We start from the raw sequence: 26,505 nt of genomic DNA on the forward strand, positions 1-26,505 counted from the left end.
TCTCAAACTCCTGTACTCAAGTGATCCACCCACCCTGGCCTCTCAAAGGGCTGGAATTACAAACATGAGCCACCGCACTTGGCTTCATTCCCTTTAAACTGAAGATGACATAAATTTCTTTTCTTTTTTTCTTTTTTTTTTTGAGACGGAGTCCCGCTCTGTTGCCCAGGCTGGAGTGCAGTGGTACAATCTCAGCTCACTGCAACCTCCGCCTCTCAGGTTCAAGCGATTCTCATGCCTCAGCCTCCCAAGTAGCTGGGATTACGGGTGTGCGCCAAGATGCCCAGCGAAGTTTTTTTAGTACAGATGGTGTTTCACCATGTTGGCCAGGCTGGTCTCGAACTCCTGACCTCAAGTGATCCGCCTGCCTCAGCCTCCCAAAGTGCTGGGATTACAGGAGTGAGCCACTGCACCGGGCCGAGATATAAAATTTTTAAATTCAGCCTTATCCTCTGCTCTTTAATCTAATGAAATACTTGAATGTACTTATATTTTAATATCAGCTGAGATCTAGACAATCCATAGATAATTCTGCTAAATTTAAAAATCAGTCCTATTTTGTCATAAAGTGCTATCCATACCTGACTGACACCCCCAGGAGAATACATTGTAGTAGCAAGGGCCAGGAGGGTATGTCCTTCCAATAGCATACTGCTTACACTGGCCTGATTGGTGGGAATCAAAATCTGAGCATTTGCAAGGCTAGCCTGGAAGATCAGTTTGGGATCTGGAAAATAAAAGACAGTGTTTTTCTCCTTAAGAGGGATAAATACTAAATTAAGGATTACATAAATGTGAGAACAATAACATAAATTTTTAACTCTATCCACAGTAAAAAAAAAAAAAAAAAAAAAAAAAAAGGACTTCCTAAATTTAAAAGCAATGGGAAAACATCACAGAGGGAAAAAATGAAAGATTTGTCTACATAAAAATAAAAACTGTTCAAAGAAAATTAAAAGGTAACAATGAACTGAGAGAAAAATTGTAACAAATGACAACCTAAAGAGTTGCTGAGTTTGTCCTCAACAAAGAGCTCATCCAAATCAATGCCAAAAATACTGACTCTAACAGATAAATGGGCAAAAGAAATAACCAATTTATGAAGGAGGAAATATAAATGCCCGACACACAAAACTATATAATTCACTAGCAACAAAGAAATGCAAATTAATTAGATGCCATATACTACCTATCCAATTAGCAATAATTAAAAAAAACTCATCATCAAGCATTAGAGCTGGTCACAATGAGTAGAGACTAGGACTTAAAATAAAATTGTACAACTCCCTTGGAAAGCAATCCGGTCCTACAGCAAGAACCTTAAACATGTGTAACCTTTGACCCAATAGTTTTATATCCCAAAACCTATCTGTGCTAAGAAAATAATCTGAAATAAGGACAGTTTTATATTGAAATATATTCAAGACTATTATTTATAATAGAAAAAAATGGAAAATGGCCTCATTGTTGGAAAATGAGAGAACAGAAAATTAAATAATGGTATATCCATACAATGAAATATTATGTAAACATTTAAAATGGTCACTGTCTTTTTTTTTTTTTTTTTTTTTGAGATGGAGTCTCACTCTCTCACCCAGGCTGGAGTGGAGCTATCTTGGCTCACTGCAAGCTCCACCTCCCCAGTTTATGCCATTCTCCTGCCTCAGCCTCCCAAGTAGCCGGGACTACAGGCACCCGCCACCAAGCCGGGCTAATTTTTTTTTGTATTTTTAGTAGAGACGGGGTTTCACTGTGTTAGCCAGGATGGCCTTGATCTCCTGACCTCGTGATCTGCCCGCCTTGGCCTCTCAAAGTGCTGGGATTACAGGCGTGAGCCACTGCGCCTGGCCTAAAATGGTCATTGTCTTTAAGAATGTGGGAAAATTCTGTTATAATATTACACACAAAAAAGCAGTATATAAAAACATAGATGTTTCTTGTTGTTCTACTAGCACTTAACAATAGTCTGTCACAAGGTAGGAGCTCAATAAATATTTGTTGGGTGAATGAAATACAATAGAGACTAAGTTTTTAAAAAGTACAGTGAAGATAACTGGAACAAAATACATTAAAATATTATCAGTGGTTACCTATGGGTGGTTATTTTCCTATGTACCTAGGCTATCTACCTATGGAGGTATTACTTTCTAATTAATTAATTATTTTTTAAAAAAGAGACAGGGTCTTGCTTTGTCAACTAGGCTGGAGTGCAGTGACACAATCATGGCTCACTGCATCCTCTAATCCCCGGGCTCAAGTGATCCTCCCATCTCAGCCTCCCAAGTTCCTGGGACTACAGGAGCATGCCACCACAGCTAATTTTTAAAATCTTTTGTAGAGACAGGGTCTTGCTATGTTGCCCAGGCTGGTCTTGAACTCCTATCCTCAAGTGATCCTTCCACTTTGCCTCCCAAAGCACTGGGATTACAGGTGTGAGCCACCACACCTGGCCAGTATTACCTTCTTGATAGTTGTCTGTGGCTTCTAATTTTTTTTTTTTTAACAATGAACATATATTACTTCATAATCAGCATGCAAAACCAAAAAACAAAACCCACATTATGAAAAAATTCTGCATTTTGAGAGAAACTGGACATTACATGCAACTGAAAGACTACTGACATTCCTTGTCTGTGGTCATTCAGCCTGTCCCCTTTCCCATATTTCTGGCATAACACCAGCTAAGTCCTCAGGGGTAAGAAGCCTTTTCTGTCTGATTACAACCAGAGTAAGCCTCTACATCAGCAGCTCCACTGCAGAGGACACAACAATCTCACACATACTATGGATTTCTTTTAACTCCATTTGGAGTTCCTTACTAAAAATTCAAAACAGGGATCTGGAAGACAGACCACTTCTTCATGGAAAAAGGGTGTCAGTCTACCAGAGAGCAGGAATTCAGCCTGTGACAAACTGGTGGGATAAGGGAAATTCTAGAGCACGATGCTAAGGGGAAGGGGACAAAACCACAGAAGCTCTTTGCTCCAGGTCTAGCTTTTCTTGGCTGGCTGATGGCTAACCTTTTTGGCCTTCCTTCTGCTTCTTACCTCAAGTGTGAGCCTAGATTACATTCAGATAGCTGACCACAGCCAAATAATTTATTTAAAAGAGTTCACAAGTTTAATACCATTCAACAGACCAGTGACTGATCCAAAGCAAGTTTCTGTGTTTAATACAGTATACCCATACCTGTTAAATTACTGGCAACTTGTCGACACTGAACTAAAAATTCAAACCAAGGGTGTGCTTCATGTAACTCTTTTTTTTCCAAAAAGGGACAATTTTCAGGACTAAGTCTGTATATAAAACAAACAAAAAACTTCTTTAACATACAGGATAAGACAATTACAACCATGTTTGCTCAGGCGATGATTAGCATTTAAAAAAAGAATCTTGGAATTAAAAAGTAAATATAACACAAAATACTCCCACTCTTGTGTTGTATTTTACATATTCTTCATGATCTGGAAACAATTTTAGAGATAGAGATTTTAGAGACATCATATGTTCACTACCATGATGAAATTTATCCAAATCTTTATCAGATTAATAGATACCTTGTACTTTAAGATACTTCATATTTTATTGGTTTTTACAACAAAAACTTTTTAGCATATTCAAACTTAATAAGAGGCTTTTAAAAAACTCTTATAAGCCAAGTGTGGTGGTGTGCACCTGTAGTTCCAGTTACTTGGGAGGCGGAGGTGGGGGAATTGCTTGAGCCCAGGAGTTCGAGGCTGCAATGAACCATGATTGTGCCACTGCACTCCAGTCTAAGTGACAGAGTGAGACTGTCTCAAAGTAAAAAACAAATAAAAAGCTTACACAACTACAGAGAGGTTACAACTGAGGAATTATGGCTCAGAATACATACTTTGAAAATACAGCTCTTAAATCTGTTCTCTTGCCAGTAGCTATGGAGACAACATTTCTAAGTAAGACTAATGATATGACATACCAAAAATACAACTTCTCTTGGAACTCCTAGTCTGTTTTTTTTGAGACCGGGTCTCACTGTATTGCCCAGGCTGGAGTGCAGTGGCGCAAACATGGCTCACTGCAGCCTGGACCTCCTAGGCTCAAGTAATCCTTCCACCTCAGCTTCCCAGGTACCTGAGACTACAGGTGTGTGCCACTATGCCTGGCTGATTTACTTCTTTGTAAAGAAGACCCACTACATTGCCCAGGCTGATCTTGAACTTTTGGGCTGAAGTGATTCTCCTGCCTTGGCCCTCCAAAGTGCTGGGATTAGAGATGTGAGCCACCGTGCCCGGCCAATTCCTAGTCTTTACTACACAAAATAAGTAAAATAAAAATGTTGCCTATGAGTGCACAAATGTGGGCTCCAGAATAAAAATTAAGTAGAATTAAATCAGCTCTTCCACTTATTAGCTGTGTGCCTTAAGTAACATACTTAGTCTCTCTCAAAGCCTGTTTCTTCATCCATAAAATGGACATGGGAGTAACTACCCCATAGAGTTTTTGTGAAGATTAAATGAGATAATGCATATAAAGTACTTAGCTTAGTGCCAACATTGTAAACACTCACATATTAAAGACTACTTCTATTGTTATTGTTATTACTGACCCAATAGCAATTAACACTGGCCACAGATATGATTCTGCGGGTTAATCTTAGGCAGACATATACTGATGTATTGCTCTCTCTTTCTCTGCGCGTGTGTGTGTCTATAGAAATATAAATTTTAGAGCATATCTAATATACCTTGAAAGTGAAATACACCTTGCTATGAAATCAAAGTTGCTTAGCATTCTCTTGGTAATCAAAGTATCAAAGAAAACTCCAGGTAAAACTTTAGAATCTTCCTCTCAAACCTTTTAAAGCATTTCTTTCATTGTATTCTAAAGTCAAGTTATTTAAAAGGTTAACAGAGATACTACAGAATTAATTCACCAAAAAACACATAAGCATTTTGCTGAATGTAGTACTGAACTCAAAGATGTACCAACTGTTGAGATGGAGAAAACTACCTCAAAAAGATCAGTATTCCTCGTGTGAATGCTTACTATTTTCCTAAAAGTCACATTCAGGAGTCATATGCAAAGAGAAAATGTGAAGACCTGCTCAAGGACAAATGCATTCTCAGTACTCACTTGTAACAGTCAAGGTAGACATAAAGAAGATGCTGCAGACTGTGCTCCAAACAATAGAGAATGAATTGAGAATGGAAATCCCAACCTTCTTTGGTCTTGTAGTTTTGAACAGGGAGGGTATCCTGTATTACACCTCCAATACGGCTCAGTCTTAGGAGGAAGCATTCAAAGTCTTCCAGTTCAGATGCCAAAAAAACCCCATTCCTATGGACAGATTTATAGGATGTCAAGTTAAAAAGTTGCTATGTTCAGAGTAGACCAAATCATGCCCACAGTTTAGGTCTCAATTACTTAAAAATAAGCATTTACAAATTAATGCTGCCAGTTCTTACACTATATGTTCTCAGACACATTTTTTGCTGATTTCTAATAAAATTTTCTGCACCACTGTAGTATTTAAAGGTAGCAACGACAGACTCAAGCTATCTTTATTATTTTAAAAACCTAAATCAAGTTATTTCCATTTTTTGGTTTTTGATGGGAGCCATTACCCAGTATAGCAACAGTGGTTAACCCTTGAAGCTAGATGCTCTAAGCACTGAGAAATTCACCAAGATATCCAAACAAAATCATCATGCTACATCAGAATAATTTAAATAGACCAACTACTGAACAAGAATAGAAATCTGCATGTAAATATTACTTTTTACAAAGTTACTGTTACATCATATATACCAAAGGAGTAAAGAAAATACATACCTGTATATGGAGTTTATAGAAACATCATGGAACCACTAACCTAATTATAGAACATTATAAGCCCTTGGTATATTCCTCCCCAACTGCATGCCCTTTGCTACCTCCAGAGGTAGCCACTATCTTGACTTTTATGATAATCATTCCCATACTTTTTTTTTTTTTTTGGCAGGGTCTTGCTCTGTCGCCTAGGCTGGAGTGCAGTGGTGCCACCTCAGCTCACTGCAAGCTGCGCCTCCTGAGCTCAAGTGATCCTCCTACCTCAGCCATCTGAGTAGCTGGGATGACAGGCATGTGCCACCACACTCAGTTTTTAAATTTTTTGTAGGGACAAGGTCTATCTTGTCCAGGCTTGTCTTGAACTCCTGGACTCAAGCAATCCTCCTGCCTAGGCCTCCCAAAGTGTTGGGATTACAGGTGTGAGCCACTGTGTCTGGCCTTTTTACTTTTATTCATAGTTTTATTACACATATATGCAATCCCAAATAATTTAAGGTTTTACCTATTTTGAACTTTGTATTATGTGGAACATTCTGGATATATTGTTCTCTACCTTATTTCTTCTACCCAACATTGTGTGATTTATCCATGTTGATACCTCTGGGTATAATTTGTTATTTTTCATTATTATATAGTATCCCATTGTATGAATATACCATATTTATCCACTCTACCTTTGAGAAAATTTAGCCATACTTATGATAAAAACTACTGGCAAACTAAGCATAGATGCAAACTCCCTTAACTTAAAAGGGGTATCTAGAAAAATCCTTCTAGCCAACATCATATTTATTAGTGAAACACTGAGGTCCATTTTAGTTGTTCCTAAATTTCGGGTAAAATAAATTTGCATTTCCTTACCTATAAATGAGGAAGAGCATCTTTTCCTATGTTGATTAGCCATTCGTGCTTCCTCTTTTGTGAGAAGCCTGTGCTGGTATCCTTCTCCTCAGATCCAAGCTCTACTCTGCGTCACCCTACTCTGTTCCTGGAGGCTCACCTCTATGGGTTCTACTACGAGACCCCAGTGTCCTCAGACTTCTGTTGTAGTTCACTCAATGGGAGGGCTCCATCAGGAGATAAAAGGAAATATCCTGGCTCTCTCTGTGCTGGGTGACTACAGCTTGGCTGACACCCTACACTAAGGGTCACAACTCCTGCCAGGCAGCTCTCTTGGTCTCAGTGCCAGATCTTTGCCCCTTTAGGCCTTTTAGAAAGCATATATCCTACTACTCCCAAGGTTGTGAAGATATTCACTTATAGCATTTTCCAGTATTTTATACTTTCACACTTGACATTTAGGTGTTAACATCTACCCAGAATTGATGTAATGTACAACACAAGGTAGGGAGGGGAATCTGATTAGATTTTTTTTCCCCATATAGCTATTCAGTTATTCTAGCCCCATTGTCAAAAAGATGGTTCTTTCTCCACTCTTGTGCAGGACCACCTCTGTCATATGTAAAATGATCATACAGGTATAGGTCTGTTTCTAGGCTCACACTTCTGTTCTCTACCCCGGCACCAATACTCTGTCTTAACTGCTACAGCCTTAGAATAACTTTTGATATCTGGTAGGGCAAGTTCTTTTTTAGGGCTCTTCTTAACCCTCTAATTTCTTTTTGTTGTTTTTTTTGAGATGGACTCTCACTCTGTCTCCCAGGCTGGAGTTCAGTGGCTTGATCTTGGCTCACTGCAACCTCCACCTCCTGAGTTCAAGTGATCCTCCTGCCTCAGCCTTCTGAGTAGCTGGGATTACAAGCAAGTACCACCACGCCCAGCTAATTTTTGTATTTTTAGTAGAGACGATGTTTCATCATGTTGGCCACGCTGGTCTCAAACTCCTGACCTCAACTGATCTGCCTACCTCAGCCTCCCAAAGTGTTGGGATTACAGGTGTGAGCCACCGTGCCCGGCAGACCCTCTAATTTCTATATAAATATTTATGATCGGCATGTCATAATCCACAAAAAAAAAACAAAAAACAAAAAAAATAACCGCTGGGATTTTTACTGAGATTACACTATATTTAAAGATAAACTTGGTAAGACTTGATAGCAGGCTTGTCTTGCTCCAAATCTAAAGAGAATGCTCACAATGTTTCACGAGTAAGTATGATGTTGGCTAAAAGGATTTTTCTAGATACCCCTTTTAAGTTAAGGGAGTTTAGGCCGGGCGCAGTGGCTCAAGCCTGTAATCCCAGCACTTTGGGAGGCCAAGGCAGGCGGATCACGAGGTCAGGAGATTGAGACCAATCTGGCTAACATGGTGAAACCTCGTCTCTACTAAAAATACAAAAGAAAAAAAAAAAAATTAGCCAGGCGTGGTGGCGGGCGCCTGTAGTCCCAGCTACTGGGGAGGCTGAGGCAGGAGAATGAGGAGACCTGGGAGGCGGAGCTTGCAGTGAGCAGAGATAGCACCACTGCACTCCATCCTGGGCGACAGAGTGAGACTCCATCTCAAAAAAAAAAAAAAAAAGGCCGGGCACGGTGGCTCACGCCTGTAATCCCAGCACTTTGGGAGGCCGAGGCGGGCAGATCACGAGGTCAAGAGATCAAGACCATCCTGGTTAACATGGTGAAACCCCATCTATACTAAAAATAAAAAAAGAAATTAGCCGGGCGTGGTGGTGGGTGCCTGTAGTCCCAGCTACTCCGGAGGCTGAGGCAGGAGAATGGTGTGAACCCAGAAGGCAGAGCTTGTAGTGAGCCAATATCATGTCCCTGCACTCCAGCCTGGGCGACAGCGAGACTCCATCTCAAAAAAAAAAAAAAAATTAAGGGAGTTTGCATCTATGCTTAGTTTGCCAAGTTTTGATTGTAAATAGGCTGAATTTTATCAAATGCTTTTCTGTATCTAACAGGGTGGTATGATTTTTCCCCTTTAATCTGGTGGTATAGAGTTCATTAATTTACTAATTTCATAATTCCAAAACCATATATACATTAGTTTAAAAACCAAATGCTAACAAAATATTAGGTAAGCATACAAGTTCTATAATATTTACTAGTAGTAAACAAGAGCATTTAGTGCAATGGAGAGAAGAATGAATAGAAAATCAGGGCTAAGGGATTTAAATCTGTAACAAACTGGCTTGGGCAAAGCACTTAACGTCCCTGGATCTGACTCTCCACATCTTTAAGCTGGGGAGGAAAATACAGCTGTAAGTATACCCCAATAAGTGTAAATAGAAAATAATACATAAAAATATGTTTAAGAAACTTAACATACATGTTATTAGCTTTCCTTATACTATTTCAACAGGTTAGAAAGATAGATTAAATGGAGCCAAATGAAATGGTTGATATTCAGTCATTTTTGACCCACACAAATGGCAAGTTCATATGGTTCAATTTAACAGGCTTTTCTAAATGAATTAAAGTTTAAAATCTTCACATCACTTCAAGAGCTACTTCCCCTCATTATTTCTTAATTCAGCAGTTCTCTTAGTTCAAGAACATGCACAACACACATGTAGTGATATGAAGCACAGGAGACAGGATACTAAGGTATCTCCATCTCAGCTCTTGTCACTTGCTCCTTATAGCCCTACTGAAAACTTAACATTTTTATACCAAAGTGCATAAAATGTTTTGGGAGGAACCTGCATCTAGACCTTGAGAGCTTATTTACTACCCACATGATATTAAATGCATATGATTTTTTTTTTTTTTTTGAGACAGAGTCTCACTCTGTTGCCCAGGCTGGAGTGCAATGGCACAATTTCGGCTCACTGCAACCTCTGCCTCCTGGGTTCAAGTGATTCTCCTGCCTCAGCCTCCCAAGTAGTTGGGATTACCCGGCATTATGCCTGGCTAATTTTCGTATTTTTGTAGAGACAGGGTTTTACCACGTTGGCAAGATTTGTCTTGAACTCCTGACCTCAGGTGATCTGCCCGCCTTGGCCTCCCAAAGTGCTGAGATTACAGGCATGAGCCACCGCACTTGGCCAAATGAGTATGATTTTAAAACCTCACTGTAAGATGATGCCCTTTAAATTTTATAGTAATATGAAACAACACTACACTGGATTTATGGCATTTCAAAGGAAAAGCTATACCATTATTTTTTCTTGCTCTTCCCTTGTATTCTTCCCATTGGGTATTAGTTCAACAGTTATAATACCTGGCCAGCTTATCTAAAATTTCATTCCTCATGTAGTTGTTACAGGAAGTATTCTGGTTAATAACATCAACAGTCAGAAGGGGCCATTTGTTCTGCTGAAGTGAAGCATAACTATGCTGGGTTTGAAATTCTCCAATCCATAAGATAATGTTTAACCAATCATGGCGAGCTGTGAGGTATCTCCAGAGGGCTTCAGGGGAATATGATTTGTATTCTACATGAAAAAAAACACATTTTAAAATATAATTAATTATGTCTATTGACACGTAACTCAACACTAAATTACTGAGTAAATATAACAATCTGGACATAGATATTTATACAATATATTAATTATTCAGGTCCTCTGTTTTACTATTTTCCTTTTTTTGAGATAGGATCTCGCTGTGTTGCCCAGGCTGGAGTGCAGTGGTGCACTCGTGGCAGCCTCGACCTCCTGGGCTCAAGTGGTACTCCTACTTCAGCTGCCCAAGTAGCAGGGACTGCAGGGATGTGCCATCATGACCAGGTAAATTTTTTTTTTTTTTTTGAGACAGAGTCTCGCTCTGTAGCCCAGGCTGGAGTGCAGTGGCGCAATCTTGGCTCACTGCAACCTCCGCCTCCCAGGTTCAAGCGATTCTCCTGCCTCGGCCTCCCAAGTAGCTGGGATTACAGGAATGCACCACCACACCCAGCTAATTGTTGTATTTTTAGTAGAGGCGGGGTTTCACAATGTTGGCCAAGCTGGTCTTGAACTCCTAACCTCAGGTGATTCGCCTGCCTCAGCCTCCCAAAGTGCTGGGATTATAGGCGTGAGCCACCACGCCTGTCCACCCAGGTAATTTAAAAAATATATATTCTGTAGAGATGGGGGTCTCACTATGTTGCTAGGCTGGTCTTGAACTCCTGGCCTCAAGCAATCTTCTCATCTCGGTTTCCCAAATTTCTGGGATTACAGGTGTGAGCCACCGCGCCTGGCCACATTGTTCATTTTATAATCAATGCTACAGCCAAAGAGCTAGATATAGCTTCTAATTACTCTGGTGGTTAAAATGAAACTTACGTATTAGCTGTACATTTCACTTACCTGTTCAACCCTTTTTTTCCCTTCTCTTTCCCTTAATGTAAATAAAAACTTTGTTTCAGATGGGGAAGGATGAAAAGAAAAAAATAAATTAAAAATAATAAACAAATAAAAACTTCAGCCATAATAGTAAGCCAGAATTTTACTCTCTGAATTGCTACTGTTTACCACTGTTAGTTATGACCCAGATCCCCCTATATCAGATGGCATAGATCCCCAATTTACACAAGAAGCTCAAGACTATTTGCAAAAACAGATTGTCACTTTGAAGCTGGAATGAAAACTCAGCCTTGAAATCTCAATTAACTATTTTTTTCTTTTATTAGCACATTATAAATCCCTCCCAGAAACTCTGAGATAAGAAAGAGATCTTAATGCAACGACTTGCATTTTAAAGAACCTGAATATTATTTCCCGAAAGGAATTCTAAAATTGAGACACATCAAAATATTCAAATATCAATACCCAATTTAATCCTCATTCAGTATGTTCATATTTCAGGCTCTCTCACACTTGCCTTCTGGACTTATCCTGGGGAGAAGGATGGATTCTTGTGTTAGTTGATCCCACCACAGAGCCCAATTTAACACAATTCTATGGTCCTGTTTGTTAAATTCATCTTTACAATCATATTTCAGGAATGAGTCCAAAACAGACTTGTGCTTGAAAAAATCTTGTTCCTTTATCCAGTACCTAAAAACAGTGATATAAATTTTTTTTTTTTAAATTTTGGAGAAAAAGGCATCATTCCTTTTTATCTGCTCAAGAACATCCACTCTTTTGGGGAACACATAATTCTGATTATGCAAATATTAAAATGACAGAAAACTCTCGAGTCCCTTCTGTCTGATACAAGTTTTATCTCCAAGGAGAATGCAGGCTCAGTTCCACATAAGAAACTTGTGTTCACTAACAATTATAAATGAAATACTATCTAACGGTATTCTAATATTATCAAAAGAGGACTAATGAGACTACCTGGGAAATGACTGGATTTGCATATTTTCTTGGAAATGTCCCAAATAAAGCTTCTCAACTTGATGCACGAAGTCTATAGTTCTTTTCTCTTTTTCAGAAAAATAATTTTTTTCTTTTAAAATTTCAACCTTGAATAAAAAGTAATTAAAGCAGTGACTTTACAAAAAATCAAGCACTTTTGCAAAAAATGTCATGAGATTATCAAAGAAGGTAGTGCTGGGAATTAAAGATTATTAAAAAAAGTCATGAGATAATATGCCATTCAAGAATTATATTTTGAACATTTGACTTAATGTATATTAACACAAATTTTCTTTTGCCACAAATGTAAAATAGTCATTGAAGAAAGATGAAGGGGAAAAAAAGATGAAGGGGTTGTCACACTTTTACTTATTAGATATTAGTTGAACATTAAAATTACTTAAGGTTTTTCTTCCAAGGTTTTCTTCCAAGTTTTTCACCCAGGCTTTCTAGAAAATGTATACTATGTAGTCTCACCTTTACCTACCAAAAAGTCACGTATATTTTTATTAGTTGTATAGAAGCAGATCTTGAGCAATTGGCCTTTTACATCAAACCCCTAAAATAAACATAGAAAACCAAAAAAAGTTACATTTTGTAATGGAACTATTTTGAACATAAATATGTGTTAGATACAGAAACACCCTATTATAAACATCTATCTTGTTAGAATTCCATAGCTTTCTGCTCTTTCAAACACTCATTTCCCTACTTTCTTTTTTCTTTTTGAGACAGTCTAGCTGTGCTGCCTAGGCTGGAGTACAGTGGTGTGATCACAGCTCACTGCAGCCTCGACCCCCAGGCTCAAAGCGATCCTACCAACTCAGCCTCCCAAGTAGCTGGGGCTACAGGTGTGCATCACCATGCCTGGCTAATTTTTGTATTTTTTGTAGAGATGGGATTTCTTCCTGTTGCCCAGGCTGGTCTTGAACTCCTAGGCTCAAGTGATCCTCCTGCCTCAGCCTCCCAAGGTGCTAGGATTACAGGCATGAGCCACCCTGCCTGGCCCTCCTACATTCATTATATGTATTTACTGCCTATCCCTAAAGTCCTTAAGCATTTTGTCAGAGCAAAGGCAGCACACAGAACAATTTAAGGCAATGCTAGGCTACCACAGGACCAAAATGACAGCAATCTGGTATGCTGATTCAAGTGGAAACAATGATCAATGCAAACAACATCCCTTTTACACAGTTCCACTCCTCTGCACCTCCTGAAAGTTACCATGGGCAAGACCCCAACCATGCAGGTTAGGGCTAGATCTCAGCTTAGTCTAGGAGCCCTACTTCTAAGGCTTCCCCTTCTCATATGAAGTAAAACCACAGAGCATAAAGCCCAGCAAAGGCATAATTTATTAGAAAGTTCAAGTGGAGATGTTAAGGGGTCACATGAACAATACAGAATGTCCTCCAACAAATAATGAGCTCCTATGCATGCTTCGACAAGTGTGAAGTCTTCTATGAGAAACACTATCTCCTCCTAATCAAAGTGCCAGGTCTAACAGAGTATTTTTCTTTTCTTTTTCTTTTTTTTTTGAGACAGGGTCTCGCTCTGTCACCCAGGCTGGATGGAACGCAGTGGTGTGATCTCAGGTCACTGCAACCTCTGCCTCCCGGGTTCAAATGATTCTTGTGCCTCAGCCTCCCGAATAGCTGGGATTACAGGCATGCATCACCCACCTGGCTAATTTTTGGCCTTTTTAGTAGAGACAGCATTTACCACGTTGGCCAGACTGGTCTCAAACTCCTGCTTCAAAAGTGATCTGCCCATCTCGGCCTCCAAAATTGCTGGGATTACCGGTGTGAGCCACTGCACTCGGCTCAGAGAGTACTTTTAAATGCCATTTAAAAATCTCTTCAAGAGATATGGAAATAACCTAAGTGTCTATCAACAGATGAATGGATAAAGAAAATGTGGTGTATATATACAAAGGAATATTATTTGGCCTTAAAAAAAAAAAGGCCAAGTATGTTGGCTCATGCCTATAATCTCTGCACCTTGGGAGACCAAGGCAGGAGGATTGCTTGAGCCCAAGAGTTCGAGACCAGCCTGGGCAACATAGTGAGACCCTGTCTCTACAAAAAAAGAAAAAAAAAAGAGAGAGAGAGAGGAAAACCTGCAATTTTAAACAACATGGCTGAACCTGGAGGACATTATGCTAAATGAAATAAGCCAGACACAGAAAGACAAATTCTTCATGCTCTCACTTATATATGGAATCTAAAAAAAAGCTGAACTCACAGTAATAGAGAGTGGAATGATATTACCAAGGACTGTGGGGTAGGGGAAAGGAGTAGATATTTGTCAAAAGGTACAAACTTTCAGATATAAGATAAATAAGTTCTGGAGACCTGTGTACAGCATAGTAACTAAAGTTAATAATAATACATTGTATACTTGAAATCTGTTGAGAGTAGATCTCAAGTGTTCTCACCATATAGACACACATAACTATGTGAGGTGATATATTAATTAGCTTACTTGTGGTAATTTTTTCACAATGTACATACATATCAAAACATCATATTGTATACCTTAAATACATGTAATTTTTGTCACTCATACCTAAATAAAATTAGGGGGAAAATATCTTCAAGAAAGTTCTCAGGCCAGGCACGGTGGCTCACGCCTGTAATCCCAGCACTTTGGGAGGTCGAGGCAGGTGGTTCACCTGAGGTCAAGAGTTCGAGACCAGCCTGACCAACATGGAGAAACCCTGTCTCTGCTAAAAATACACAAAATTAGCCAGGCATGGTGGCGCACGCTGTAAACCCAGCTACTCAGGAAGCTGACGTAGGAGAATCGTTTGAACCTGGGAGGTGGAAGTTTTGTGAGCCAAGATCACACCATTGCACTGCAGCCTAGGCAACAAGAGTGAAACTGTCTCAAAAAAAAAAAAAAAAAGCTCTCAGTACCAAAACATTTCTCAGTGTTATTTCTCTTTTAGATTTAGAGACAGGGTCTTGCTCTGTTACCAGCTATTTTTAGGTGCAATCATAGTTCACTGCAGCCTAGAACTCCTGGAGATCCTCCTGCCTCAGCCTTCTGAGTAGCTAGGACTACAGGTGTGCTATGGTTTGGATCTGTGCCCCTGCCCAAATCTCATGTTGAATTGTAACCCCCAATGTTGGAGGAGGGGCCTGTTGGGAGGTGACTGGATCATGGGGGCGGATTTCCCCCTTGCTGTTTTTGTGATAGGAAGTAAGTTCTCACGATATCTGGTTGTTTAAAAGTGTGTAGCACCTCCCCACTGCTCTCTCTTCCTCTTTCTCCTGCCATGTAAGACAGGCCTGCTTCCCCTTCATCTTCTGCCATGACTGTAAGTTTCCTGAGGCCTCCCCAGCCATGCTTCTTGTATAGCCCGTGGAACTGTGAGCCAATTAAACCTCTTTTCTTTCTAAATTACCCAGTCTCAGGTAGTTCATTATTATTTATTTAGTTACTTTTTGAGATGGAGTCTTGCTCTGTTGCCCAGGCTGGAACGCAGTGGCACCATCTTGGCTCACTGCAACCTCTGCCTGCTGGGTTCAAGCAATTTTCCCTGCCTCAGCCTCCCCAGTAGATGGGATTACAGGCGCCCGCCACCACACCTGGCTTATTTTTGTACTTTTAGTAGAGACGGGGTTTCACCATGTTGGTCAGGCTGGTCTCAAACTCCTGACCTCAGGTGATCAACCCACCTCAGCCTCCCAAAGCGCTGGGATTACAGGCGTGAGCCACCACGCCCGGCTCAGGTAGTTCTTTATAGCAATATGAGAATGGACTAATACAAGGTACAAGGTGCAAGCCACCACGTCCTTTTTATTTTTTTTAGAGACAGGGTCTTGCTATGTTGCCTATGCTGGTATTGAATTCCTGGCCTCAAGCGATCTTCTTGCCTCAACCTCCCAAAGCACTGGGATTATAGACATGAGCCACCACACCCAGCCATTCTCAGTGTTATTAATGTCATTATTTCTTAGTGTCATTATTTACTACATAAATTTCTTAGTTTATGAAATAATTATGAATACAAACCAATTTCATAATAACTAGAAATTATATTAAATACATTTTAAGACTTTATGGATTACACCACTCACCATATTCTTCAAAAGTTCAGAGGCTTCCTTTATATTGTTCTTTTTTAAATTGTCAAAGACCAAATTTAGGCCTATGCCAATAAGCTCCTCAAGTTTTTGAGCAGAATGACTATCAATCCTGAAGAAAGTCTGTGCCTCTGGTATTTTGTTGTTTAAAATGGCACTGGCAATAACTTCCTAGGAAAAGAAAAACGTTTGCCTTTTAAGTTCTTTTTCATTTCCTTATTATGATTATCAACATGGGATTATACATTTATGTAACATCTAACAAAGGAACTTTTATTTAAAATCTATTACTAGATTTGGAGTTAGGTTCAAGGGATATTAAATTGAGTAAAACTAAGACCCTACACTCCAGGAGCTAGTGGAAGACACACTGATTATAGTACTGTATGATAAGGGCTGTGATAAAAGTAACCCAGGGTGCTAGAGAGGAAGGTCTAGAAGAGAAACACCTAAATAAGAAGGATGACCACCCCCACCCCCATGTCCCCCCACATAGGCTTGCTAGTAGAAGTAACTAGTAACTGATGGGCAAAAAATTTAAAGATCAGTAAGTGTTCCATAGATATACTGAGATAAGAGAATAAGTGTTCCAAAAAGAGGGAGTATCATATGCAGAGGGACAAAGAAAAGAAACTGCATCAAGCCTCCAGGGAACTACAAATTACTCAATGTAACTGGAGAGAGTAGCAGATGAGACTTGAAAGCAAAGCAGAGGATCCATCATGATGAGCCTTGCGTTTGAGGTAGATTTTATCCTGAAACTACGTGGAGCCACTGAAAGACCGTAAAAGCAAGATGTGATGTAATCAGATACATATTTACAGAAAAATATCCAGGCAGCAATATAGAGAGTGGACTGAAAGTGATTCAAGCTCAAGATATTGAGGCATTAGAAGGCTACTACCAACAATCCATGTGAAAAGAAATACTTAAACTGAAGATCTAAACCCTAGAGGGAACAGAAAGGAGGCATTCTTAACCTAGGGCTTTAAAGAGATCTGTAAACCCCATTAAGCCATGTATAAAATTTTGTCTATGTGTACACATTCACATGCCTGTTTTTGAAGACAGGGTCTACAATTTTTACCAGAGTAAAGTATAACCCCTTCCCCTGGCAAAAGTTGAAAATCAGTGATTTTGAGTAAAAAGAGGACCATAGACAAAGCCTTGCAGAACATTAAAGGAGGGAAACAGGAAGAGAAATCTGTGAAGGAGACAGGAAAAAGGAGACAAAAAAGTAGAAGGAAAAGTAAGTAATTTCTTGTTTTTTTTTTTTTTTTTTTTTTTTGAGACAGAGTCTCGCACTGTCACCTGGGCTAGAGTGCAGTGGTGCGATCTCAGCTCACTGCAACCTCCACCTCCCGGGTTCAAGCAATTCTCCTGCCTCAGCCTCCCGAGTAGCTGGGATTACAGGCGCCTGCCACCACACCTGGCTAATTTTTTTGTATTTTTAGTACAGACAGTGTTTCACCATTTGGTCAGACTTGTCTTGAACTCCTGACCTTGTGATCTGCCTGCCTCGGCCTCCCAAAGTGCTGGGATTACAGGCGTGAGCCACTGTACCCGGATAATTTCTTACTTTTTAAGGTTACAGAATGAATAAGAGATACAGAAAATGCAGTCACACCACGTACTTTAATCCCTCCACCCCAAGAACAGCAATCTTAACAACCTAGCAGTATCTCCATCTTATCACTTTAATTCCCTACTGATTATGATCATCTGTGTTAAGCTGTTTTAGCTTTTGTTTTTCCAATACCAATACCCTCCAGTGGATGAAGGAATTCTTCCAGTCCCTAAGTCATACAGATGGTAGTAAATTTTAGTTGTATTATTATAACTTTTACTGTGGTGGGAAAAAAGGCAAACAGATGGAAACAAATTTAACTGGCAAAATGTCTTAAATAGAATTTCAGATAGGACTAAAATTAAGTATACTTCTAAGTAATAATGTCATAAAATAAAAATTTCCAAAGATCTAATCATCAGCAGCAATTCAATTTATCCAGAGGTCAGGCAGAATGCATGAGTCCAAAGCACCAGGCTTGAGCCAATGAGGGAGTATTGCTAAGGAGTACCACTTCACATGGGTTTAGAGTTGGGTGTTTGTTACTGAACCCAAGTGGGCAGATCTAGCATTAAGAGGGAGCCTACCCTTATAGCGAATTAAATAAATGGAGCTTGTAGACATAAATTTGAAGTCATAATCAGAAATCCCCAAACCGATAAAACCTAAAACCTTTGCCAAACATTCTGAATCACAAGTATATAGAGTCTGAATTTTGTTTCTTTCTATTGTTTTCTCAGATCTTCTGAATCTGGCAAATAAAAGAAGTGATGATTATTCGTACTTACCTCAAAGCTGAGTTTCTTCCATATATTGCTCTCCTTTACTTTGGGGACATTTTCACGTACATCATATTCATCTATGGCATCTGTTAGCTTCCAAGGAAACTTTATCATGAAGGTTCGAAGTTCATTAATGTAGCTAGTCAAAATGTTCACTCCTTTTTGCAGATGTTCATCTAGTTCTATGGAAAATACCAATGTGCCAATTTGTGTGTGTGTGTGTAAATATAAACCATGAGCTGTTATAAAGAATTCTAAAGAAAGTCAAAATTCAAACTTGGTATTTTTAAATTTCAAACAATATGTCTGAGGATTTTCCTTTTTACAAGTAAGTAGCTCTGTATTTTAATATAACCCTTTCCTTTTCTTGTCCTTCACGATTAGTCCTGGGTCTTTCTCAACTTTCTCAGTATCAAAACCCATTTCACTTACTCAACTACACACTGACCTTACCCAAATGTAGTAAATGGCGTGCCACTGGTTTATGCTGTGTCACCCAATAGCAGCACTTGTATCTGTTCTGACACAGGAACAGTAGAATTGACCCCTTCCTAGCTGCTATTCTTACCTTCAGTGTGAATGAAAAGCTCCTTTATTTGGTTGTTAAGGAAAGACAGTGTAAGATTAAGCAATTGTTCTGAAAAGTGTTTGCTTTGGGGTTCAGAATAACTTTCTCTAATTGCCGAGCAAAGTAAATCCAATGCTGGTATCAGCTCTTCCACATCTGAGAAAGAACCAAAGAAATTAACATAAAGAACACCAGGATACTCACAATAAAATTAACATATCAAAAATATCATGTTACAATATTTTTAAACATAAAACAAGGACCAATGTCTTATTTTCAAAAAGCACACAAAACTTTTCTGCAGGCTTATTACCTGCAAACTTTAATGATTCTAATTATTAATAGTTATCATTTACTGATATCACTGCTATTACCCTTTTGCTGACCACCTACATCTTAAGTACTGTACTTGTTGTTTTATAAATGCTATCTCATTTATTCCTTTCAACAACTTAAGAGGTAGGTGTGTATTATATTCTCTTTCCATAGATTAAAAAAACTGAGGTTCAGAGAGGATAAGTAACTTGCCCGAGCTAATTTAGAAAGTAAGTGGCAGGGCCAGGCGCAGTGGCTCATGCCTATAATCCCAACTCTTTGGGAGGCCAAGGCAAGCAGATCACTTGAGGTCAGGAGTTCGAGACCAGCCTGGTCAACATGGTGAAACCCCGCCTCTACTAAAAATACAAAAATTAGCCAGGCGTGCTGGCAGGTGCCTGTAATCCCAGCTACTCAGGAGGCTGAGGCAGAAGAATTGCTTGAACCCGGGAGGCGGAGGTTGCAGTGAGCCAAGATTGTGCCACCATACTCCAGCAGCCTGGGCAACAGAGTGAAAAAAGAAAAAGTAAGTGGCAGGGCCAAAATTTGAATTTAAGCCTGTCTGATTGCAAAGCTATTCTGTGCTAAACATTCAAGTGAAAACAAGAAGTGTGGGCCCCTGGATGTTGCATCTGCAGCTGAAGGCTCTAATTAAGTGATTCCTGTTTGTCTCAGCACTCCTCCCGCTGCCCCCCGCGGATTACATCTGTGAGATGTATGAGAATTATGGGAAACGGGTTTTCCCCCTAGGGGAGCAGGTAAGGCTATTACCAGTGCTTCTCATTCAGGTCCCATCTCCACCCTTTAGAGCTGAGCAGTGCAGGTGAGAGTGGAATGAGGAGAAATCACTAACCACCAAACAACAGAAGTGAATAATGACTCTATAACTGCTGATGGAGCCCTGCTCAATATCAAAAACTAGGCCTTTTTCTATAAATTTAAGCAGTTTTTAAAACATCAGAGCATTAGAAAAGCTGGCAATTCAAGAAAGAGGAGACCAAACTCTGAACTCAAAACAAAATAGAATGTGTGTTTTTGTTTTTTTGAGACGGCGTTTCACTTGTCTCCCAGGCTGGAATGGAATGGAGCGATCTCGGCTCACTGCAACCTCCGCCTCCTCGTTCAAGCGATTCTCCTGCCTCAGCCTCCCGAGTAGCTGGGATTACAGACATGCACCACCACACATGGCTAATTTTTGTATTTTTAGTAGAGATGGGGTTTCACCACGTTGGTCAGGCTGATCTCGAACTCTTGACCTCATGATCCACCCATCTCGGCCTCCCAAAGTGCTGCGATCATAGGCGCGAGACACTGCACCCAGTCTGAGAATGTGTTTTTAAAAGAAAATATCTTTCCACCATATATGAGATTTAGGAAGAAAAAAAAGAAAACATCCAATTCATTTTCTCAGTGAAAGCTAATACTACATCAGTGGAAAAACAGCAGGTTGTAATTTTCTCCATGTAAGCAGACTACAAATTGATACAACTTTTGAAGGACAATTTATCAAGGTGTTTAAAAATATAAATTGTGCATACTCTTAAACCTGGAAATTCCAGGTCTAGAATTTAACAATAAATTCTAGTAATATAAGTAAATGATTATACATATGTGAAATTACACACACATACAGCATTTCTAGCACACTGTTAACAGCTAAGAACTAGAATAAATCTAAATGTCTAACAGGAGTTTGGCTTGGTAAATTATGGTACAGCCCATACAATGAAATTCTATGTCATCATATTTAGTAAGTATATATTATTAACAAGAAAGATGTCTACAGTATAAAGTGGGGAAAAAACACAGATTATAAAACCGTATTTACAGAGTGTCAAAGGACAAAATTACAACAAATTTAGATTAAAGATCTCAATTGGTTTTATTGCAACTCTAGAATGTGGCAACACTTAATTTCATAACATGGAAAAGGTGTTCTAGTGAGCTGAGCAGAAGGGGTTGGCTTTATAGACATGGAAGAGCTGAAGAAAGCAGAAGCAAAGAAAAAAGAGCATATTAGTTGTTTCAAAGCTACTTTTTTTGTAAGACGAAGAGAGACAGAACAATACAAAAAATACTGATTATTTAACATGAAACTACATCAGTTTTTTTTTTTTTTTTTCCGATTAAAAATAGAGGCTGAGTCTCACTATGTTGCCCAGGCTGGTCATGAACTCTTGGTCTCAAGTGATCCTCCCGCCTGGGCCTCCCAAAGTGTTGGGATTATAGGTGTGAGCCACTGCACCCAGCTTTTTTTTTTTTTTTTTTTTTTTTGAGACAGAGTCTCACTCTGTTGCCCAGATTGGAGTGCAATGGCGTGATGACGGCTCACTGCAGCCTCAACCTCCCAGGCTCAAGCAATCCTCCCACCTCCCTTTCCTGAGTAGCTGAGACCACACATGCACACCACCACGCACAGCTAATTTTAAAATTTTTTGTAGAGGTAAGGTTTCACTATGTTACCCAGGCTAGTCTCAAACTCCTGGGCTCAAGAGATCCTCCCGCTTCAGCCTCCCAAAGTGCTGGAATTACAGGCATGAGCCACTGCACCTGGCCTACGTTACTTCTTTTACATAAGGATTATATCAGAGGAACGTCATTATCACGCTGATTGCAGATTGAAACTGGACTGTTTGGGATTATTGGCTCTCTCCTAATTTCTCCCAATGTCAGAAGACCACCTTATTTTAAGTTTGATGCTATGGAACTTTAGCATAGTTGACTCCATTTTGATTTCTGTTCTGGTCTGATGGGGCCTAGTACAGCTCACATCAAAACAATGGTTTCCAGTAATTTTTATTTAACAAGGGGAAAATATACTTTATTACCCTGTTGTTCTAAGGAGAGAATTTACATGGCTACCTGGTCCAAGAATAAAAGTTAGGCTTCCTATTTATTAAAAAGGAAAGCCAAAATCTTGAAAAGTGTTGGTAATATGGCAAAAAAGCAGAGAAGTCTGGGTGAATTTTTTTTTTTTTTGAGAGTCGTACTTTGCAACCAGGCTGAAGTGCAGTGGCACAATCATAGATCACTGCAGCCTAGACCTCCCAGACTCAAGCAATCCTCAGCCTCAGCCTTCCAAGTAGTTGGGACTATGGATGCGTCATCATGCCCAACTAATTTTTAAAATTTTTTTGTAGAATGGGGTCTTGCTATGTTCCCCAGACTGGTCTCAAACTCCTAGACTCAAGCGATCCTCCCACCTTGGCCCCTAAAGTGTTAGGATTACAGGGCAAGCCACTGCATCCCACCAAAAATTCTTATAACAAATCCTAATCCACAACTCGGAAAGCCACACTGTCAATACACATCTCAGATGGTTGCAAGGGCAGGCAATTTTCCAAATAAATGTTTTTCTGTCGTGTATAAAACTGTCTTGAATTTGAAAGATTGCCTCTTCCTTGCATAATAAAAATACAGAGTACAGTAAAAGATATGAGCAATAAATACCCCATATAGTATGACGACATTTATAGAATCTGATGACACTGCCAAATTTCCACAAAGTTGTCCAGGCATGGTGGCTCACGCCTGTAATCCCAGCACTTTGGGAGGCAGAGGATTGTTTGAGCCCAGGAGTTTGAGACCAGCCTGGCAACACAGTGAGACCCCATTCTCTACAAAGAATAGCTGAGTGTGGTGGCATACACGTGTAGTCCCAGCTACTGTAGTAGGCTGAGGTGGGAGGATTGCTTGAGTCCAGGAGGTGAGGCTGCAGTGAGCTGTCATCACCGCACTCCAGCCTAGGCGACAGAGTGAGACTCTGTCTCAAAAAAAAAAAAAAAAAAAAAAGAAAGTTTCCAAAAAGTATATAAAATCCCATGACTAAGTTTTGGCAAGTAAATGAGTCATCAGAAAACACAACATCATACTTTGAAAGTTATTAAGAAGATCAAATGATAAATACAAACGTAGAAATCTTTATTCCACTTACTTCTTAAATATAAATGGGATGACAAGTGATCAAACTGATCAGATACAGAAGATTTTGAGGATGGATTAAAAAGATTTTCCTTGCTCTTCAAAAAGAAATTTACTGTGTCCAGCTGACGATTTTCTATCCCGGCCTGAAATGAGGAGGAAAATAAAAATCAGAAAAAAATTACAATAGGAAAAAAAAAATCAGGATTCAGATTTTTAAACAAACTTTAGAATTTAATGTGGTGAGACTACAGGAGGCAAAAGACTGCATGAGTACATGGGCTCCAGTGAGGATTTTGACAATGACTGATTATGCAATCTGGGGCAAGACTCTGTAACCTTTCTTTTCCTTTCTTTTTTTTTTGAGTCAGAGTTTTGCTCTTGTTGCCCAGGCTGGAGTGCAATGGCATGATCTTAGCTCAATGCAACCTTTATCTCTCAGGTTCAAGAGATTCTCCTGCCCCAGCCTCCCAAGTAGTTCGGATTACAGGTGCCCGCCACCACGTCCAGCTAAATTTTGTATTTTTAGTAGAGACAGGGTTTCACTGTGTTGGCCAGGCTGGTCTCGAACTCCTGACCTCAAATGATCCACCTGCCTTGGCCTCCCAAAGTGCTGGGATTACAGGTACAAGCCACTGTGCCTGGCCCAATTTCTGCTTCAATAGAAACAGGAGGTTATTAGACTACAAAACCTTTTCAGCTCTACCATTTTATATTTCTACAACAATTCAAAGCTAAATATTAGGGATTACCCTTACAATTAAGTTATATTCTATTTGAATTAAAATGTTATGGCAGTACAATATAAAGTCCTACTCTGTCACCCAGGCTGAGGTACAGTGGCATGATCTCAGCTCACTGCAACCTCTGCCTGCCCAGCTTAAGTGATTCTCGTGCCTCAGCCTCTGGAGTAACTGGGACTACAGGCATGCACCACCACACCCAGCTAATTTTTTTTTTTTTTTGTATTTTTAATAGAGACGGGTTTCACTGTGTTTGGCTAGGCTAGTCTCGAACTCCTGGCCTAGAACAATGCACCCAACTCGGCCTCCGAAATTGCTGGGATTACAGGCATGAGCCACTGCGCCCAGCCAGATTCTCAGTTGTCTTTTTTGAGGCAGAGTCTTGCTCTGTCGCCCAGGCTGGAGTGCAGTGGTTTGATCTTGGCTCACTGCAATCTCCGCCTCCCAGGTTCAAGTGATCCTCCCACCTCAGAGTCCCAGGTAGCTGGGATTACAAGTCTGAACCACTACACTCAGCTAATTTAACAGAAACGGGGTTTCACCATGATGGCCAGGCTGGTCTCAAACTTCTGACCTCAGGTGATCCTCCCGCCTAGGCCTCCCAAAGTGCTGGAATTACAGGCATGAGCCATCGCACCTGGCTGCATTCTATATTTTTAATAAACAAAAATAAAATAAACATTTTTTTTTTTAAGTATGATGGCCAGGTGTGGTGGCTCATGCCTGTAATCCCAGCACTTTGGGAGGTCGAGGCAGGTGGATCAGCTGAGGTCAGGAGTTCGAGACCAGTCTGGCTAACACGGTGAAACCCCATTTCTACTAAAAATACAAAAATTAGCCAGGTGTGGTGGCAGGCACCTGTACTCTCAGCTACTCAAAAGGCTGGGGCAGGAGAATGGCTGGAACCCGGGAGGTGGAGGTTGTGGTGAGCCAAGATCATACCACTGCACTCCAGCCTGGGCAGCACAGCAAGATGCTGTCTCAAAAAACAAAAACAAAAACAAAAGAGCATGTGGCCTGAGAAGCCTAAAATATTTACTGTCTCATTCTTTACAAAGTTGGTGAGGCACAGTGGCTCATGCCTGCAATCCCAGCACTTTGGGAGGCTGAGGCGAGAAGACTGCTTGAGCCCAGGAGTTTGAGACCAGCCTGGGCAACATAGTGAGACCTTGTTTCTAAAAAGGTTTTAGTAAAGACCTTGTCTCTACTAAAAAAAATTAAAAAGTAGCTGGGTATGGTGGCGCACACCTGTAGTCCTAACTACTGGGGATGCTGAGGCAGGAGGGTCTCTTGAGCCCAAGAAGTTGAGGCTGCAGTGAGCTGTGATTGCGTCACTGTACTCCAGCCTATGCAACCCTGTCTCAAAAAAAAAAAAAAAAAAAAAAGAAAAAAGGAAAAAAGCCGGGTATGGTGGCTCACTCCCATAATCCCAGCATTTTGGGAGGCTGATGAGGGTGGATCACCTAAGGTCAGGAGTTCAAGACTAGCCTGACCAATATAGTGAAACCCTGTCTTTACTAAAAATACAAAAATTAGCTGGGTGTGGTGGTGTGCACCTGCAGTCCCAGCTATTTGGGAGGCTGAGACAGGAGAATTGCTTGAACCTGGCAGGCGGAGGTTACAGTGTGCAGAGATTGCGCCATTGCACTCCAGCCTGAGTGACAGAGTGAGACTCCACCTATAAAAAAAGAAAAAAAAGAAAAAAAAAGAAAAATTTGCCACCCTTAGCATAAAGCAGTGTGCATAAGAATCACCTGGAGAATTTGTCAAGCTGTGGACTGCAAAACCCTGCCCCTAGACCTTCTAATTCAATAGATATTGGGAGGGGCCTGACAATTTGCATTTCTAATCTACAGGTCATGGTGAGCTGCTGGTCCAGAAACCAGATTTTGAGAGCCAATGGGCCAAAGTTCTGGGTGTTAATATACCAAGGCAGGTGAGACATATTGGTGGGAGTTATGTTGGAGGAAGAAAAAACAGGACAAACCTAGGGTCCATGTGAGGTGACACCCGCCAAAAAAAGATAAACTAGAAAAAATTATTGGCCCCAGAGGAGACTATAAACAAACTATGCCTTCGTTCTGAGTGATGGGAGTAAAAACTAAATTATCAATGAATAGAATATTCTTGTTCTTATGATATATATACTAAAGTACTTAGAGTGAAGGATTATAAAGTTTGCAACTTTAAAATGGTTAAGAAAAAAAAAAAAGGTACAATTAAAACAAATGTGGTTTCATCCTGGCTACCATGGTGAAACCCCGTCTCTACTAAAAAATACAAAAAATTAGCCGGGCGTGGTGGCGGGCGCCTATAATCCCAGCTACTCAGGAGGCTGAGGCAGGAAAATAGCGTGAACCTGGGCGGCGGAGCTTGCAGTGAGCCGAGATCGTGCCACTGCACTCCAGCCTGGGCAACAGAGTGAGACTCTGTCTCAAAAAAAACAAAAAAACAAATGTGGTTTGGGAGAAAGGCAGGTCACTTGAGGTTAGGAGTTTGAGACCAGCCTGGCCAACATAGTAA

At 40.2% G+C, this 26,505-nt stretch overlaps 1 protein-coding gene across 5 annotated transcripts in view; it reads right to left on the bottom strand.

Annotated features, from left to right (window-relative positions):
- The window catches only part of SPG11 (SPG11 vesicle trafficking associated, spatacsin), a 101,313-nt gene that overhangs the window by 47,513 nt on the left and 27,295 nt on the right, over positions 1 to 26,505 (bottom strand). For all 5 annotated transcript variants that reach the window (XM_008963800.4, XM_008963799.4, XM_003811382.5 and 2 more), the window contains exons 8-18: positions 23,253 to 23,385; positions 19,004 to 19,159; positions 18,442 to 18,617; positions 16,081 to 16,257; positions 12,486 to 12,557; positions 11,978 to 12,105; positions 11,517 to 11,692; positions 9,937 to 10,150; positions 5,116 to 5,319; positions 3,190 to 3,296; positions 582 to 727 (exon numbers count right to left, since the gene is read on the bottom strand). In XM_008963800.4, coding sequence (XP_008962048.4) covers positions 582 to 727; positions 3,190 to 3,296; positions 5,116 to 5,319; positions 9,937 to 10,150; positions 11,517 to 11,692; positions 11,978 to 12,105; positions 12,486 to 12,557; positions 16,081 to 16,257; positions 18,442 to 18,617; positions 19,004 to 19,159; positions 23,253 to 23,385 — 1,689 coding nt within the window. The remainder of the gene's footprint in view (positions 1 to 581; positions 728 to 3,189; positions 3,297 to 5,115; positions 5,320 to 9,936; positions 10,151 to 11,516; positions 11,693 to 11,977; positions 12,106 to 12,485; positions 12,558 to 16,080; positions 16,258 to 18,441; positions 18,618 to 19,003; positions 19,160 to 23,252; positions 23,386 to 26,505) is intronic.

The sequence above is a fragment of the Pan paniscus genome, chromosome 16, assembly GCF_029289425.2.
Source record: "Pan paniscus chromosome 16, NHGRI_mPanPan1-v2.0_pri, whole genome shotgun sequence".
Lineage (NCBI taxonomy): Eukaryota > Metazoa > Chordata > Mammalia > Primates > Hominidae > Pan > Pan paniscus.